This window comes from Cryptomeria japonica, chromosome 2, assembly GCF_030272615.1.
Source record: "Cryptomeria japonica chromosome 2, Sugi_1.0, whole genome shotgun sequence".
NCBI lineage: Eukaryota > Viridiplantae > Streptophyta > Pinopsida > Cupressales > Cupressaceae > Cryptomeria > Cryptomeria japonica.
In genome coordinates this window covers 395,910,869-395,924,016 of record NC_081406.1, presented here as the reverse complement: position 1 = coordinate 395,924,016, position 13,148 = coordinate 395,910,869, and the positions used below count along the sequence as shown (strand labels likewise).

The following is a 13,148-nucleotide window of genomic DNA, read 5'->3' as shown; positions in this document are numbered from 1 at the left end:
TGACACAGTAGATCAAATGTGTAAGTGGCCTATCAGCCTTACACATTTGACCAAGCAATTAATCTTATTAAAAGATTTCTTTCATAAATATACTTAATCATGATTCATTTATTTGACAAGTACGATGATCAGGTTAATCATCAATACATGTTACAAAGTTGATTACTACAACCAGTTCAAATAAAGACCTTTGTGACTTCAACCGATACTAAGCAGTGAATACATTGTGCGTGAATAAGGAGGTTATCGGGTCTTGTCTCTTAGCAGCGGATTGCATTAAATCTATTCTTTATTGATCCCCTTACTACTTATAAACCAATGTATCAAATACAACAAACTCCTTTAGAGTCGTTGTTGTAGCAGAGATGGAAGCAACACATTAATCTTCATTCAACGGAAGAACCCCGATAATATTGAAGACAAAGGATGCTATCATAAGATCATACAATTATATGAAAATTGATTAAGATAGCAATTTAATAAAGATAGTTATAATTAATAAATCAATTTATAGCAATTGTAATTAATAGTTACTAATCGGTATGAACAACAAATACGTAACTGTTGGAGAAATAGTGAATAGTCGTGTCCCCTTGGAGAGGAAATATGATGTGTATATATATACGCTGCTGTTATAAGTCTTCAATTAGATAGAGATGCACATAATAATAATTCTGGAATTACAAAAACAAAAGGAGGTTTTCAGACATAATTCATAAATGATGCTATGAAAATAAGAATAAGGAGTAAACGGCTACACACATGTATGCTGTGAAGCCAATTATGAAAGGTGCATAATATTGAAAATATAAAAGATACTGTATGAAGTCAAAGTTCAGAATAATAACAATATAGACGGCAACAATAATATACTCCTTGCAGACCATAAGATACACAGTCGATATCTCCAGCACTATAAGCAAGATCAGTTTGAATATCGACTGCAGCCAATAATATGATAGCAGATTGAATAGTTATTATATTGATAACAAGGAACATATGAATCAGAATATTATTGTTACTGATTACAGATCGAACACATAAACTTGAACAGAAAATCGTGGAAAACAATAACAGCTTATCTAACCCTTCTGCAAGCAGATTGTATATGAAATATCTAGATTGACATTCATATATATATATATATGTAACTGTTCGATTCACTCTACAGTTGACATTGATCGAACTTACATAGTTCATCAAGCAAAAGGATACTACAGCAGATTGGATATAATATATTGATAAGGTCGAATTTATTCATCCATACATAGCAGTCCAAACTTGTTCAGTGGCAGATTGTATTTGGATTACATTCATACACATCAGTAGATCGAATATAAGACTGACTGAAGAACATAAATCACTCATAGATATCAGACATTGATCAAGGTATAAATAAAATTTAAAATTTACCTGCCTATTATAATCTGATCAAAATCAACAACAACCAATACACAATTATGGACAAAAATATAGAACTGGAATATAAATCCGCAATATATTCTCTTTAAGAGAGTACTCACAAAAACAACGGAAATAAAATCTGTTATGGTAACACAAATACATAAAACAGTCCAAGCTCTCCAGCCAGCCACACTTGTGTGGAAAATTCAACACCTCCGGCCTTACAACTCCAAAGGAAACCACCTTCATTCCAAATGAGCCTTAAAAAATGATTATAAGGCTTCTGGTAATGGAGAAGGGTAGGGGATAGAAGAGGAGTTGTTTAGAAAGTAATATTCCCTAATTGAACATCACGGTCAATCTATGACTAACCAATCATCCTCAATCTATTTAGTTGACGGTGTGGAACAACTCCTAAATATATTTTTTATTCAATACAAATTGTCCCTGATTTTAGGGAGATGAAGCTAATTCACTGTTGACTAACTTTGACTGACTGCTCGTTCTTATAGAACTACTGGGATTGATGTGGTAGATTGGGTATTTGATGACACCTGTTTTTGGACTCTCTTGCAAAGGATATTGTAGATTTAATCCTTTGGAGTATTTTAATGCTTTCTTTTTTTAGTGTTTGTGAATTATTTTTCTTCTTATTTGTAACATAAAAGTTGCCTTTTTAACTAGTTTAATTTTGACTTTTTATAGGTGACTGGGCCATTAATTTTGACTTTTTATAGGTAACTGGGCCATTGGTTTCTCCTCTATGTATTGTTGATAAAGAAAAAATGACAATTGAGTACATCTATGAAAGCATTGACGGAGCAAATGAGTATATTAGAGAGAATTATAATAGTGTTGAGGCTAAATGTGTGCCCATATGGAATATCATTGACATACACAATATACGACAACCTCATATGCCAGTTCATGCTTGTACACACTTCATCCTGTAATGTCCCCTACTAGGAGGCTGCCTGTTTCCCAAAGGTTGGCATACATTACTATACATTATTATGTTTTAATTCATATTACTAAACTAATGAATGAATTATTATTCAAAATACATTCAATATTTATTATATTTAGACTCATCTTAACTTCTTTCCTAACCCTAATGAGGAATGGGGATTTACTGTCCAGGGCGCTGACATCAATCTACAAGGATGCTCCCTCAAGGTTTCAGGACTCCGTCCCTACCCCATCTTGGGGTCACCATCACTTGTGAGGATTTACTCACCCCTCCCTACACACACTAACCTATCCTCTCATAGGCATTAGCAAATGAATTAAAGTCTAGGCCATTAATATAATTGTCTTTCATGTACAATGAATGTATATGAAATTAAGTATGACTGTCATACATATTGCAGTCTATATTAATATTACTATTGAATTCTGCATAAGCACATTATCAGGCTTCATATATTAGGCATACATATTAAGCACCCCCATGCATATTAAGCACATCCCCATGCATACCACCAAGAACAAGGATGTTACTGCCTGTAACTTAATAAAAAGTTCTGATCTGATCTGATCCATGGTGATGTCACTGGATGCTTTTGATTCCTTTCCTTTATATCTCTCAATGTGAGGGAGAGGTCACACCTTTTCATCATGTATGCCCTTTGGCAAGAGATGCACCCTTTCACCATTAGCACCCTTTGAAAGAGTGCAACTCTTCATTATTTCTGCCCTTTGAAAGGGACACAACCTTTCACAATCACATCTGCACTTCTTATTTAAATCAGATCTACACTTCTTATTCCGAAATTATCCCACCTTCAAATGAGTTATCTTCTCTCTTTTATACCTCATATTTGGGGGAGTCACAACTTATCATTTCATGCCTTTTGACCATTCTTTAACTTTAATCAAAATTTAATTATATTTAATTATATTCTTTTATATTTTAATTTAACTTTTATTTTTATTCTTTTGTATTTTAATTTTACTATTATTTATTAATAAATTATATTTCAAAGTGGGGACATTACACACCCCAACTATCCAGATTCCAAATTTTGATGGCTTTAAAGCTAATGAGGAGATTATGGGAGGCCTCTACACTGTATAGAGGATAGGGAGCCAACTCCACAAATGTGGGTGTGGATCACGTCCAAGATTGAGATCTACAAACAAGCCCTAGGAGGTTACTTTTCTCAAAGCATATGCAAGAGCAACTACCAGGTCAAGTAAAATTTGCATTGATTGAAACTTCGATTTATAGTGTTGAAATAATAGCTAGCTCGGATACCTATCTATTGTATTTTAATGTTGTCAATGACAATTAAAATACACATGTATTATCTCTCATGCAATTCGAACTATTTTGGGTTGGGCCCAAACATATGTAACGTGAAGACAAATAAATGTAACTTAGGGCTGGGCCCAAACATATGTAATGTGTAGGCAATAAATGGAACTTAGGGCTGGGCCCAAACTCATGTAATGTGAAGGCAATAAATGGCAAATAAATAACTTAATTAATATGCAAGCCGACTTGAGGGTTTGGCGCCAAAGGTTGGATATAAATCAAACATCAAATGAAGTCATTAATCATCATCTTACGCAAATGTTATCTGCTCTCCAAACAGCGATCTCTCCTCCACTTATGCGAACTTGTCCAAGCCTATTGTGCGAATTCATCAAGGCTGATTGTGTGGTGAAGTTGTCAAGATCACCATGCGAACTTGATAAGGACTCTTCTTGTGTAAGGGCTGCAATCTTCCTTAGCCATCTGCTGTTGATAAGGGCTGCAATCTTCATTGTTATGTAAAGTGAGATCGTGATCTGCTAACTTGCTGATTGGACAGCAATCTGAGGTAAGTTCATTGTCTTGTAATTTCCTACATTTGAGATGATACATATTGTATTTTGAGGCTGGGTTTTTCACCTCCAAGAGGGAGGTTTTCTCAGGGTATTGGTGTCTTTTGTCTTGTGTTTTCATTGTTGTTACTGTTCATTTACAGTCTGTTATAATCTGATTACTTAAAATTAATATCTGATTGCTTAAATTTAACATGGTATCAGAGCTTTAGGTTCATTCTAAATAATCAGATTATTAGTTGTCCTTCACTTTCAGTTTGTTGTTTTAGTTTTGCAAGATGGTTATAGGTCTGAAAGTAGAGGACAGACTTGAAGGTGTCCTAAATTTTACATCATGGAAGGTCTATGTCCTCCTTGCTCTTGAAGAATTAAAGTTGTTACCGATTGTGGAAGATAAGGATCTGACTGAGCCTTCGGATCTGGATGAGCTAAAGCAATTCAAGAAGTCTGTCATGAATCAGAAAGTTCAACAACAATGTCTGCTTGACAAATTGAAGGCATCGATGGGACGATAAGAAGAATAAGATTTCAGGTGTTCTCATTCCTCTATTCTCAAATGTAGGATCCACTTGGTTTGAAGATTTGCATCTGATTGCCTTATTGTTATTGGTGTCTTATCTAGTGCACAAGGTTCTCTTGCCTGTTAACTACTTCATCTGAGGGTGCTTTCATATGTCGGTTTGTGCACTTGTTTTCAGATCTTAGTATTCCTTTTATTCCTTTAAGGGTTGCATAACTATCTTCCTAGGGTTTGTAACAATCACCCTAGTTCGAGCTTTGTTTTTGTGTTAAGGATTTGTTCTAATCCAGTTTGAATTATTGAAGTTAGTATTTGGTTATGCCCTACCCTCTATTTTGAGTATGTTTATCTCTCGACCTATTTGATGTAGTTTTCTATGAATATGTAATGATCCGAATTGATGCATTGATCTAAATACATTGTTGGCACTTAGGATTTCAGCATGTGTATTCAGATATAAAACTAGGAGTATTATGATGGATATAACAGCAAGCTCAAATAGGAAAATTGAAAGCTGAATAAAATTATAGGAGATTCAGAAACATGGAACCTTAGTTGAAAACATATAGTGTCCTCTAAGCATTGGTGTGGTAGGCATGTAAAGGTAAGATGTCTTAGTCATCCTATTTAGTATCTATGCCCAATGATGACCTTACTATCTTCATATTATGATCTAATCCTTTATGATACTTGTTGCATAGTTACGATGCACCATATTCTATCTAAGTCTTGAAATGCTCAATAGTCTTGCTGCTCTGGAATTATATACTCTTATGGTGTGTCTCTTGATTTGCATCAAATCTTTTAACACCGTATGGACTGTATTTTCTGTTCTATGTGTGTTTTATGTTTGGATAAGGTTGTCATGTAGGGTTGTGACTGTGTAACACTTGGTTCTCTTCAGCTCTTCATAAAAGGCTCTCATGTTCTTTGTTATACATTTATTATAACCATGCTCTACTCTTCTTGTGTAGAGGATTACCTTTAGCTCTAATGCATTTTCTGTCATGGCTTTCACTATCCTCACATAATATTCATTGTGATATTATCTCTTCAAGTTGGGCATACTACCTATTACATTCTTGAAGTAAGTATTCTCTTGATGATGAAACCTAAGATGAATGAGGCATCTAACTTATTGAAGTTGTCTTTTGATCATACGCTTGTGCTCAACTACAATAGGTATCCTTTTGAGTGGTTGATACTCATATCTGATTTTTCGCATTGGCTGGAAAGAAAATTTGGCTCATATATCTTGCTTATGGATTTTGTAAAATGTTAGATTGTCAAAGTTTTCTGAAGTCATACACTTGCCTTAGTTTTCTAATGTGATCAGGCACAGTTAACTCTCTATTATTCAGCTATGGAAAACAATTCTACATTTAAAGAATGTTGTGTAGCTTTACACTATGATTGAAGTTGATCATAGTATGGCAATATCCTGTTGAGCAATCTTGGCATATTTTGTCAATGGTGGAAGTCTAGTCAATAAAGAGATATTTAATCATGTTGATGCTTCTCTTCAAGATATTCTTGAATTACCATGCCTTCAAGCTTAAGAGGGAGCTTGGTTTCTTCACTTGAAGGTATGCCATGATCATAATGATTGTGCTATGGGTCCATTTCGTAAAAGTGAAGTAAGGAAAAGATTGGCATTTCTCATCTTTGATTTATGGTAACTTATGTTGGCTGCCTTCCTTGATTGATTCTTATATTATGCAATCTTCATGAGACTTGGTTACCACAATTTTACATTAAGAATCTAGAGGGAGTTCTATATGGAAGTTTTTGAGAAAATATGAAGCTAAATGTGTAGCTCATAGTTAGAAGGAAACATTTACTCTTGTTGTTAGATATACTAATATTAGAACCATTATAGCTAATGTTGCAGGCTGGAAGTTGGCTATAAAGACTATTTTCTTAATGTTGTCTATATTGAATAACTAGAAGGTTATGACATTCATAATAGAGAAACTCATGTGTGCAAACTGAAGAAAGCTCTCTACGGCCTCGAAAGAATTGATAAGTACTTGGTTAGTTTAGGGTTTTGTAAGAATGATGTTGATCATAACATTTACTTTATAGTATTTAATGGTGAAATGCTAATTCTAGTTTTATATGTGGATGATTTATTCCTAGCTGGTGAAGATAGTCTCATCATTAGGTGTAAGAAAGAGTTAGCTACTGAATTTGAAATGAAGGATCTAGGTCTAATGCATTACTTTCTAGGGTTAGAAGTGTGGCAAAGACCTAATGAAATTATTCTAGGTCAAGGAAAATATACTATTGATATATTGTAAAAATTTGGTATGATGGATCGTAAATCTATGTCTACTCCTATGGAAACTAACTTAGAGAAGTTGAGTATTTCTGCAGCTAATTCTGATTTTGCAGATCCTTCAGAGAACGGGCACTTGATTGGATCCTTGGTGTATCTAGTTAACACTAGACCAGATATTTGCTATGCAGTGAGTGTACTTAACCAATTCATGAACCAGCCAAAGCATGTTCACTTGGTGGCAGTCAAGCACATCCTAAGATACTTGCGTGGAACAGTTGGCTATGGGCTGAAGTATCCAATCAACACAGTGATCAATCTGGAAGGCTACTCTAATTCTGATTGGGCTGGAAGTGTTATTGACAGGAAAAGCACTTCAGGAATTTGTTTCAGCTTGGGTTCCGCTATGATCTCTTGGGCCAGTAGGAAATAATCCTCAGTTGCATTACTGCAGAAGCTGAATACATTGCTTCAAGTGTGGCAACTAGAGAAGCAGTTTGGCTTTGCAAACTTCTTGCTAGGTTGTTTGGACAACCTTGAGAATCCACTGTTATTTATTGTGATAATCAGAGTTGTATTAAAATGTCAAATAATCCTGTGTTTCATGACAGGTCAAAACACGTGGAAACTCATTATCACTATGTTCGTGATATGGCACAAAGAGGTGCCATCCAGCTGAAATATATCAGCACTGATGAACAGATTTCAGATGTTCTCACCAAGCCTCTAGCTCGAGTGAAGTTTGAGTACTTCAGAGAGAAGCTTGGAATTGTGGAGGACATAGCATTGATTGAGAGGGAGTCTCGATCTTAGTGATGCAATTTAGTTTGCATCATCCACCCTCTGCGGGCAATGCAAGGTGGAGTCACCCTCTGCGGGCAATGCAAGGTGACATTGTATCCTTCTCTGGGAGAAGGCTAAGGTGTAAGACCTATTTCACCCTTTGCGGGCAATGCAAGGTGACATTGTATCCTTCTCTGGGAGAAGGTTGAGGTGTAAGACCTCTTCCACCCTCTGCGGGCAATGCAAGGTGGATCCATCCTCTTCGGGCAATGCAAGATGGACATCATGAAATGAGTTCATGATATTTATGTGTTTCAATTGCAGGTATACTCTATGGAGCTTATACATTCATCCTTGCAGGCAATGCAAGATGAAAGTCATGAATGGATCATTACAAGTAGCAGATATCCTCCCTAGCTAAGAGGGAGTGTTGAAATAGTAGCAAGCTCAGATACCTATCTATTGTATTTTAATGTTGTCAATAACAATTAAAATACACATGTATTATCTCTCATGCAATTCGAACTATTTTGGGCTGGACCCAAACATATGTAACGTGAAAACAAATAAATGTAACTTAGGGCTGGGCCCAAACATTTGTAACGTGAAGACAAATAAATGTAACTTAGGGCTGGGCCCAAACATATGTAATGTGTAGGCAATAAATGGAACTTAGGGCTGGGCCCAAACTCAGGTAACGTGAAGGCAATAAATGACAAATAAATAACTTAATTAATATGCAAGCCAACTTGAGGGTTTGGCGCCAAAGGTTGGATATAAATCAAACATCAAATGAAGTCATTAATCATCATCTTACACAAATGTTATCTGCTCTCCAAACAGCGATCTCTCCTCCACTTGTGCGAACTTGTCCAAGCCTATTGTGTGAATTCATCAAGGCTGATTGTGTGGCGAAGTTGTCAAGATCACCATGCGAACTTGATAAGGACTCTTCTTGTGCGAATCTGGTCAAGTCTTCCTTAGACATCTGCTGCTGATCTTCGTTAACCATCTGCTGTTGATAAGGGTTGCAATCTTCATGGTTATGTAAAGTGAGATTGTGATCTGCTAACTTGTTGATTGGACAGCAATCTGAGATAAGTTCATTGTCTTGTAATTGCCTACATTTGAGATAATACATATTGTATTTTGAGGTTTTCCCAGGGTATTGGTGTCTTTTGTCTTGTGTTTTCATTGTTGTTATTGTTCATTTACAGTCTGTTATAATCTGATTACTTAAATTAACATCTGATTGCTTTAAATTAACATAGAGTACTTGTCATCTTAAACATTTTAGTTTTATCCTTAACTTCTATGCATGGTGGGCAAATTTTGGTGCTAAGGTGCCTAATGTTCAAAGAATTGCCATTCTAATTTTGAGCCAACCATACGAATGCTTTAGGTTGTGAGGGCAAATGATTTTAGGCACATAAAATCCAAAAATCTGAGTAAGTTGTCAATGAAAAGGTTGAATGGCCTTGTGTTTGTGCATTTCCAACCTACGCATCCACCACAAGAGATTTTAGCCATATATGAAGATTTAGCCTTCATGGAGTTGGAAGGAGTATGATCCTACATCTATGTGGATCACCCAAGATGGCCCACATTTTTAGAGGAGGAACATGCATGGGTAGATCAGTTGCTCCTGGGGTGGAGCTTGTAATGATGGAGGAAGAAGAGATTTGAGCACATGCAACTAGAGATAAAGACGTCGTCCAAGATAATGATGCTATATCTTCTGAAAATATTGTTTCTGCAGCTGCTTCTTTGATGTACTCAAGGGGTACAATATCCAACAGTTTGGAGCTAATGTTGAGAGTAATGACTCTTCTCAACTTTAGTTTGGGTTTTCTGTATTTTTTTGCTAGTACAATGTACACAGATTTCTAAATCAATTGTGTGATACGTAAAAAAACAATTTTCGGGATATCAAAACAATTTTTCTTTCATACTACATGTTCAAGAATGAATTCATGACAACTTTTACCTATTTTATTTTCTGTACATGTAAGATAGATTAAACTGATTAGTTTATGTGTGTATTTGATATGTGATGCCATATAATTAGTTTTTCCCTTAATATTCATTTTTTCTCTCTGCATGCTGTCTAACCATTTTCATCCTAATGATGGATCATGGAGTGTGATCCGAAATGTTGATGCAAAAATTCACACACAATCTAATCCAGAAGCAGCTGATTATTATTAAATGGATTGTGGAAACGTAATGTCTATTATTGCCAAGTTTTGTCAAGTTTTGGCGCAGGAATTGAGTCAGTGGGAAAAAATGGTTTATTGGGTCTGTGCCAAGTCCAAATCTCATCTCACCAAGCCCATACAAGAAAAATGACAAAGCAGCATACAATCATAATATCAGGAATAGTGCAAGAGAAGTTCATCTGTCACTGAATGTGTGTGAATGAAAATATTGTAGTACATGAAGAAGACACAAAAAGAAGTGCCTAGAAAAAAATAAATCAAAACTGCATTAATGAGTAAGAAATACAATGTCACAAGTTATCATAGTATGGCATATCTAAAGATGTGGAGTAAAGCTTACACTTCGGATTAAGAAGAAAAACACTATTTCTAGTAAAACATGGTGCTTAACAAAACATAGTTTATGTATTCATAGAAATTGCAAGTAATCGGGAAAGAAAGGAAGTAACTCACAACCTGACCTCTTTGCTGATTCATAATATAAGCCTGCTGCAGTCCAGTACTTGGTAAAATTCTTCTTCACCCTTTTCATAAGCTCCAAAATAGGATCACCTTTATGATTGTATTTGACACAATTGTCCCAAACAAGCTGAACGTCATGGAAAACATCTTTAGAAGTTTTATATTTTTTGCCTTTTTGCAATGCATTGCATATGGTGCCCAGATCCATTGGCATGTCAATAACATCAAAATAATCCTGAGACCCAAAACAAAATGGAATATTCATCATAAATCTCTTATACAAATCAGGTTCCATATGGTTAGGAAATAGAAATATATCAAAACATTGCCTAATAAAATTTACTTTCGAGTTTCCTTTTCTGATTTTATGCTGCCTTTACACTATGTCCTTGTTTCTTTCTGGTAGCTTTAATAATATAAGAAGGATAAAGTATGAAAAGTAATCTTATGATAAAACTTATCCATTGTATAAGATTGTCCTTCGAGCCATACAAGGCAACTTAGTGACAGCAACAAACAAGCCTATGTATCTCCTCAAAGAGATAAAGAGACGAGATAAATAACTCATTATTCAAAAGACAAAACATATAACCACAGGAAATGAAAGAAAATGAATTTAATTAAATTACAAGTACTAGAACCCTGGAATAGAGACAGGCTATGGAAGAAAGATTTGAGCATGTTATATGACAGAAAAAAATTATCTCGAGAGCACATCAGCATACAATAGAAAGTCCTATGAAGATACAGTGAAGATGAAAATAGTAGAAAGAAAGATAAATTCAACAAAATAGGAATTTTCTACTATAAGTGTCTATAAAGGATTGAGGAGTGAAGATCTATTTATCATAGTTTCTCATATAGAAATAATTAGTATTGAGAATTGTTGAGAATCATGTGCTAAGTTGAAAGTGTTAATGTTTGTAGCCGCATGAGATTTCATTTACCTGCAATGGTTGTGTTACCGTTAGCCGTAGGAGATTTCATTTACCTGTGATGGTTGTGCGGATGATGAAATTTTACTGTCACCAACTTTCGTATTATGAGTGTCTCACCCTTGTTGGCGCGATTTCCTTCTTTACCGTTTTGCATCCGTTAGTGGTGCCATCATGACTCGTATTCAGCTCCTGTCAGTGGTGGAGTATGAAACGTTTTTTTATGTAACTGTCGATGAGCTTTGGTGTCTCTTGGCCTTCCGTTTCCACCATCAAGAGATAGTTCATGCCCTGTTGGTTCCTTATATTATGTTAGCTGTTTGTTTTGCGTGTGGGAAAAGTATATAAGAAAGACAATCCATTTCATATGTATTTGTGTTCATCAAAAAGTGCGGAGAGAAGCTTGGATAGCATTTGTTTCAGTGATTTTCATATATGATTGGTGTATGATTATTTCTGGTCGCAGAGAGTTTATGTGTTGAGCGTATTGTAGAAGCCACCAGGCTTTACTTTATCAGTTATATGTTTCTGTTGTTGATTGTTAAGAGTTAACAATCTTGTTTAGACTATTGCTTGTTTAAGCTTGAGGACATTGTATTCAGTTTGGTGCATTCAATAAAAGTTTGATTTTGGTGTGGCTGGGTTTTTCACCCTCAGGTGCAGGGGTTTCCCAGGATAAAATTTTGTGCATCTTGTTCTTGTGAGATTTTCTAGGTTTCAGATTTCTGTGTCTTATGTTTCTAGTTCTAACATTAGCATGGTATCAAAGCCAGGTTAGAGGTTGTCTCCCTCATAGGAGGCCTCAGGATTCTGAGAGGTGGGTTTGTCTGCGTGTTTTCTTCAGCCGTGCATTCCGTTTTCTAAGTTTCGTACGCATGCTTATTGCTTGCCTTATAATCTTGTTGCAATTGTTGTTCCCATCATTTTTCTTTTTTGCCGGCTTTAGAATTCTTATCCTCACAGTTGCTCTGATGCATTTGTAGCGGAAGAAATCCATAGACGATGAAACTCTTTCCTTGTCTTTTATTAAGCCCGGGTTTTCTAATATTTGATCTGCACCGGCACTTGGCTTTTGTGTATTTTTCGGTGTTATTCTTCGTGGCCGAGTTTGTTTATGCGGAGAAATAGGGGTATATTTGATATTCTGTCAGCCTTGGAGTATCAGAGAACAATTGTTGCATGTTTGTGAAATCAAAAGGTTGCGGATTTACAGCGAATGCAGCCAGTAAAATTTTGAGGATAGGAATTAAAAAAAAGTGAAACAGAATTTTCTATTTTGCTATTAGTGTGTGAGTTTAAAAACGGTGACTGTTGAAAACTTTGTTGTGTTTAAACGTTCGAGGAATTTTTCTTGGTTGAATTGTGAAGAACATTTGTTTAAGGTCGGTCGGCAAGAGGATCCACATAGTTTTAACGTTAATATTAATATTTGTACCGTTGGCTTGCATCCAAAGGAAGTTGAGAAACAGTTGCAGAGCTGAGTCTAATGGCAATGGAGGATCAAAATGAATCAGTATTTCAGATGTTGAAATTTTCTACTCTGTCTATTGCAAAGGTTTTTGTTATGTGCTTGCCTAGATTTATTTTGGCTTCCAAGTGTGTCAACATTCTTACGCCGAGCGGAAGAAAGCTTCTCAATCGGGCTTGCCTTGTATCTCAGAGGGTATCACATCGAGTGAGGTCCACTTTATTGTTTTAGAAGGACAAGATCACGTATT

General features: G+C 35.6%; 1 protein-coding gene across 10 annotated transcripts in view; it reads right to left on the bottom strand.

Moving 5' to 3' along the window:
- LOC131064461 (transcription factor GTE12) overlaps positions 1 to 13,148 on the bottom strand; it is a 108,795-nt gene that overhangs the window by 54,951 nt on the left and 40,696 nt on the right. For 7 of the 10 annotated variants that reach the window (XM_057998612.2, XM_057998613.2, XM_057998611.2 and 4 more), the window contains one exon: positions 10,487 to 10,730. In XM_057998612.2, coding sequence (XP_057854595.2) covers positions 10,487 to 10,730 — 244 coding nt within the window. The remainder of the gene's footprint in view (positions 1 to 10,486; positions 10,731 to 13,148) is intronic. The other 3 variants (XM_057998616.2, XM_057998619.2, XM_057998618.2) reach the window with 2 other exon arrangements.